General features: G+C 33.0%; 1 protein-coding gene across 1 annotated transcript in view; it reads right to left on the bottom strand.

Moving 5' to 3' along the window:
* Nucleotides 1-2,397: 2,397 nt before the first annotated feature.
* Nucleotides 2,398-6,045, bottom strand: part of Klhdc1 (kelch domain containing 1) — a 47,156-nt gene continuing 43,508 nt past the window's right edge. Inside the window, exon 13 of the mRNA XM_076850252.1 lies at nt 2,398-3,767. Coding sequence (XP_076706367.1) covers nt 3,581-3,767 — 187 coding nt within the window. The 3' untranslated portion in view covers nt 2,398-3,580. The remainder of the gene's footprint in view (nt 3,768-6,045) is intronic.

Genomic DNA, 6,045 nt, shown 5'->3' with positions numbered 1-6,045 from the left:
GAGGATGTGTTCTAAGACCCCCCTCCCCAGCGGATGCCTGAAATCACAGACAATACCAAACCATATATATATATATATATATATATATATATATATATATATATATATATATATATTTTTTCTTATATGTACATATCTATGATAAAGTTTAATCTATAAATCAGGCACAATAAGAGATTAATAATAATAATTATAAAAATAGAATAATTATAAAAATGTTATAAATTCTATGTGAATTTGGTCTCTCAAAAATATACATATGTGCATATATACATATAAATACATATATACATATATATGTATATATACATATGTATACATATATACATATAAATACATATATATATAATATATATATACACACACACATATATATGTGTGTGTGTGTGTGTTTGTGTGTATATCCCCCCTAAGGCTGGGGATCCAATCCAGGGCCTTAGGCATATTAGGTAAACACTCTACCACTGAGCCACATCCCTAGCTCTCACTTCCTTCAAAATATCTTAATTATTCAATGAACTCTAATAATATTTTTAGACTATGGTTGACCGCAGGTAACTGAAACTGCAGAAAACAAAACTTCAGATGATGGGACTACTATATAATTGAAATATAGCCACCAAAAAAAGTGCTTAAAGAGGAATTGTTTCTTAAAATTGGTTACCCCCACCAATGTTCCAAAAGTCTAAACTTTGTTGACAGCATGAACTTCCCTGAAAATTCTTAGTAATTTTAGATTACTCAGACACTAATACACAAACATAAATAATGTATTAATGAAAATGTCACTACAAACTGACAGTACAAAGTCCTAAAGAATATTTTTCAGCATCTAGATATGAGAGGCTAATAATTTTTAAAGGTGTTTGTGCAAATATACTATTTGTAAAAATGTATACCATTTGATGTGCTATCTATTGTATCATTAAAATGATAATACCTTAAAAGAATCCTTCCTAACAAGTGAAGAACATCCTAGGATTCTTTTTCCTTGAGAACCCATTTTGTGATTCAAACCATTAAACCTGCTAGAATAATCTTCCAGAGAGACAGTAATAAGATATTAAGTAGTAAAGTCGTGAGGCTGTTGTTATCTTCTATATACCCTGGCTTCTATATACTGTGGAAATCAGTGGCATAAAAGTTGATAGTAAAACATCAGCTGGTAAGAAGTGACGAATGAAATACCATTTAGTCTATGGAAATTAAAACTTTCTAATAGCAGGGAAGCCCTGGTTTAAGCCAAAATTCAGAATATGAAGGTAAAGATCAGAATTTCAGTCACTCCTACCCTAGACTACCGTAAGACACATAACTTTTTGAAGCAGCACAGAATATCAAGTCAAATAAAAGTAGTACTAGGGCTGGGGATAGGTTATATATAGGTTTCATTCCCAAAGTCGAAACAAGAATATGCATTTTGAGGGGGCTAATCCAACTTTTAATGTTTTGAAAAAAACATTTAAAAACAGAAGTGCTCTTTTAATGGGCTGGAGAAAGCATCCACATAATACAGAAATCATTTTATAATATTTTTTTTTTTGAGAGAGAGAGAGAGAGAGAGAGAGAGAGAGAGAGAGAGAGAGAGAAAGAGAAAGAGAAAGAGAATATTTAATATTTATTTTTTAGTTTCTTTTTTCGGCGGACACAACATCTTTGTTTTGTATGTGGTGCTGGGGATCAAACCCGGGCTGCACGCATGCCAGGCGAGCGCGCTACCGCTTGAGCCACATCCCCAGCCCCCAGAAATCATTTTAAAAGGTGTTTGTTCAATTCAATGTCATCCATCACTAACCAATTAGGTTTTGGGGTGTGTGTGTGTGTGTGTGTGTGTGTGTGTATTTTTGCGGGGGTGGGGGGCCAGGTGAGGTACCAGGGATTAAAATTAGGGGCACTCAACCACTGAGCTACATTCCCAGCCCTGTTTTGTATTTTATTTAGAGACAGGGTCTCACTGAGTTGCTTAGCATTTCGCTTTTGCTGAAGCTGACTTTGAACTCTCCGTTCTCTTGCCTCAGCCTCCTGAGCTGCTGGGATTATAGGTGGCTCCCGTGCCCGGCAGATTTTGGTATATTTTTGCTTAACTATAAAATGCTGACTGAAGGTCATAGTAACAAGATCATTTCTCTTAAGATGTGTGTAACTTGTGAGATTCATTTTCTAAATCTGATATGCAGATTAAAAACAGTAAGAAAAAATCAAAACTCACACTTTTTTTTTGCACAATCAACTCTAATAACTGGTTCACATTGACAAAATTATGAAACAGTAACTCCATATTCTTTGTACAATAAATAAAAATGTAAACACAAATATTACAATACATAAATAGAAGCTTTATACATCCAAAATACAATACATATATAAAATATATATCTAAATTTAATGACACTACAAACTATAATTTTCACTATAAATTACATATTTCAATGTAGAAATATATTTTTCTGACATTTTAAACTTCAAAAACAACTTGTAAGGTGATAGTGTGGAGAATAGTTTATATACAAAGCTTTGTAGTAGTTAATTATACCTAATAATGGAAAGGCATGACTGTGATAATATGAAGAAAAATATTTCAATTATGGCAAAAGTACTATTTGAGTAATTCAAAGATACAGGGTTCCATTTCTCGATAGATGGTAAATACTTTTATTTTAAAAGGATTCAAAGGATTTTGAACATCCTGATGTTTTAAGCATCAACTCTATGGAGCAGACTGAGTCAAACTGAGGGCTTTTCATAGTCAAATTGCTATATTACCACCCCATTTCATTGCTTACAAAAATTATTTTTCCAAGGCAAAATGTATTTCAACATGTCTCAAAAGTTAATAAATATACCACATCCCAATATTCCAAAGCCTGTATGATAAAATAAACCTTCATTTTATATACATTAAAACTTGGCCTCTTATATATGTGTGTGTGTGTGTGTGTTAAAACTGGACAAACTAAATAACTTAATTGGAGTCAGAATTGAGGACATGTATTTCTCCACCCAAAGGGTGAAGAAAAGTTACAATGTTGCCTAAGAACACTTTACTAAGTAAGTGCCAGAAGGGCTGGAGTTAATTCAGTACTGACTGGTATCTGCCTATTTTATGCTTTTTGACCAGCTGTATTAGTTATTTAAGGAGAAGTTTTTAAATAACTATTATAGGAGACAGGTAATTTTAAAGCAACTTGAGAGAATTTATCTTTCTGAAAGTTGGTATATAATGTTTATACACATATCTACAGTTATGTTAGGGAATTTCTGAAGTCCTTAGGGTAATTTTTCTTCTCAAATTTGCATAATCTTTCCAGTAAAGAGTACACATTGATTTAATATCTGTTATAACTGTACTTACTTTCAGAAAGCATACTTGTTCTGTAGATTATAAGGACACTGGTTTACAAATATAATCATCTGTATTTATATCTCATTTCTGTATATTCCATGCTATATAATAACTTTAACAGAGCATTTTGTTTCATATTTTATCCTTTAAATAAAGCCTACTATGGGGGGGTAAAGGTATACTCTGATTGAAATGTTATGTTTAAGTGTATTAGATATATATAGAGTATATAACAATTCAATTGCTACTGATCCACTGATACTTATTTTCTGTTTCATCTTTTTGGGCTCTTTGTTCTTCTCGGTGATTGGCAGCAGTCCAAAATGTGATTTTTTTGAGTACTTGTTGGAGAAGTTTAGGAGGTAATAGAGATATTTGGCTTTTTAAAATAATAGCATTTTTACCAATGCAGTCTAGGCATGACCTGTAAATAAAACATAACAGAATTATTAGTTGTTTTTTTAATATCATTTTTTTAGTTGTAGATGGACATAATACTTTTTAATTAATTAATTAATTAATTATTTTAAGAGAGAGAGGAGACAGAGAGAGAGAATTTTTAAATATTTATTTACTTATTTTTAGTTTTCGGCAGACACAACATCTTTGTTTTTGTATGTGGTGCTGAGATCAAACCCGGGCCGCAAGCATGCCAGGTGAGCGCGCTACCGCTTGAGCCACATCCCCAGCCCCTAATTTATTTATTTTTATGTGGTGCTGAGGATCGAACCCAGGGTCTCACATATGCCAGACAAGTGCTCTACCACTGAGCTATGACCCCAGCCCAAATTATTAGTTTTTTAACCTGAAGGTATAATATAAAATATTTACAGTTTTTTTTTTTGTGTGTGTGTGTTGGGGGCAAGCAATCTATCACTGAACTAAACCCCTAATAAAAATCATTATAAAAATTTTACCTGACATTTTACTTCCTTTGTATTGTCTGGAACATAAGAGGATTTTTTTCCCCTAAACATTATAATAGTCATGTATTTTTATTGCATAGAGATTGTATCTGACCCACATCCAATGGAAACCAAAAATATGTGTGTGTATACATAAATTTGATTCACACACACACATATTGGGGATTAAACCCATGGGTGCTCTACTACTGACATACACTCCCAGCCCTGTTTTAAATATAAATATATATTTTATATATTTATATAAATATATAAATATAAACAATGGGATGATCCCACAGTCCGTTAGATCACGTGATATGAGAAGAGTAATTGTGTCCTATTGTATCGAAATTATTGTAAGTATTAAATGTCTCCTGACTTAAAATAAAAAGAACATGTTGACTGCACTGTGGACAAGCAATTATGTCAAGATAACAGACTTCACATAATAAACATAACTAAATTTGTGCTGTATTTTAGTTCTGATATATTAAACTATGCTCAGCAACAAAAAGGAATATACCCAAGCATAGAGATCACTGCACTCAGTATCATGGATGACACAAAGAAGCCAAAAGACTGGTGGTCACCTTTAGTTTAGCCTGAAAGGCAAGCCCATCCAGTTGTCTGCTGTTTTACTTTATCTCATTTCTATATTGATTCATTTCTGTTGCACCACCCTGGCCAAATTCAAATCATGGATAAAATGAGTCAATCATCTCTCTGCACCTGTGATCTGGCTGCTGAAGAAAACTGTTTCTGCAGATGTGTTACCTCTACATATCAGTTATAGTCTATCTGAGCTGAGCATTACTCTGTTAAAAAATATCCTCGTTCAGCATCTTCTTGTAGTCATCTCAGTACCTTTTCAAATCTCCACCATCTTTAAGTTCATATCTTCACCTCTCTTTTTTCTTATCAGATGACCTCACTTTCAACTAAAACTTTCTCAATACCCTCTCTCCAATCATTAAATATTTGTCTTTATACCCATACTTTCTTCCTCCTCCTCCATTTTTAGAAATATTTTGTTTTAGTTGTAATTGGACACAATACCTTTATTTTATTTTTATGAGCTGCTGAGGATCAAACCCAGCACCCTGCATGTGCTAGGTGAGTGCTCTTCCCGTGAGCCACAACCCCAACCCCTTCTTTCTCCTCTATTTTAAAAGAAAAGTATCATTCCTCCAGTCAAGGCTAATTTGACTGTTTGCTAAAATTTACTTCCTTAAGACTATGCCAATTTTTCCTTCAATGTTTTGTGCTTCCAATAACTTAATCTCTAATGGCTTCTTCTCATCACTATATAAACAAATACTCCTCCTTTCTTATCCATGCCATGTCATTTAATTTCATGCCTTTCCATGTGGGCACTCAAATACTTCTTAATCCTTGTATATGAAAAACTTGCAAACTAGTTAGGGAAAGTAATAGTCACAGTAAAAGTTAAAATATTAGTATAAGCCATCATATTTATAGCAGTCGTTTCCAAACTTGTGTGCATATCAGAATTACCTTGAGATCTTTAAAATTAATCTCCAAAGTACAGGCCACACCCTTCCCCAATTAAACCAAAATGACTGTGGGTAGAACACTGGTATTAATAGTTTTTGAAGCTCCCCATGAGATTCTAATATGTAGACAAGTTTCAAAACTATCACACTAAGCCAAGGAGCAGTCAAGAAAGACCAAGAAATTTCAGTTTGAGCTAGTCTAATGTTTTTTCAGTGATTCAAGTTGAAGAACATTTGGAAATTATAGTATACTCCTTGAAATACTGCATGTCATCTCTTT

Source organism: Callospermophilus lateralis, chromosome 3 (assembly GCF_048772815.1).
Source record: "Callospermophilus lateralis isolate mCalLat2 chromosome 3, mCalLat2.hap1, whole genome shotgun sequence".
Lineage (NCBI taxonomy): Eukaryota > Metazoa > Chordata > Mammalia > Rodentia > Sciuridae > Callospermophilus > Callospermophilus lateralis.
Note: the sequence above shows the minus strand (reverse complement) of the source record. Positions and strands in the feature narration are given on the sequence as shown.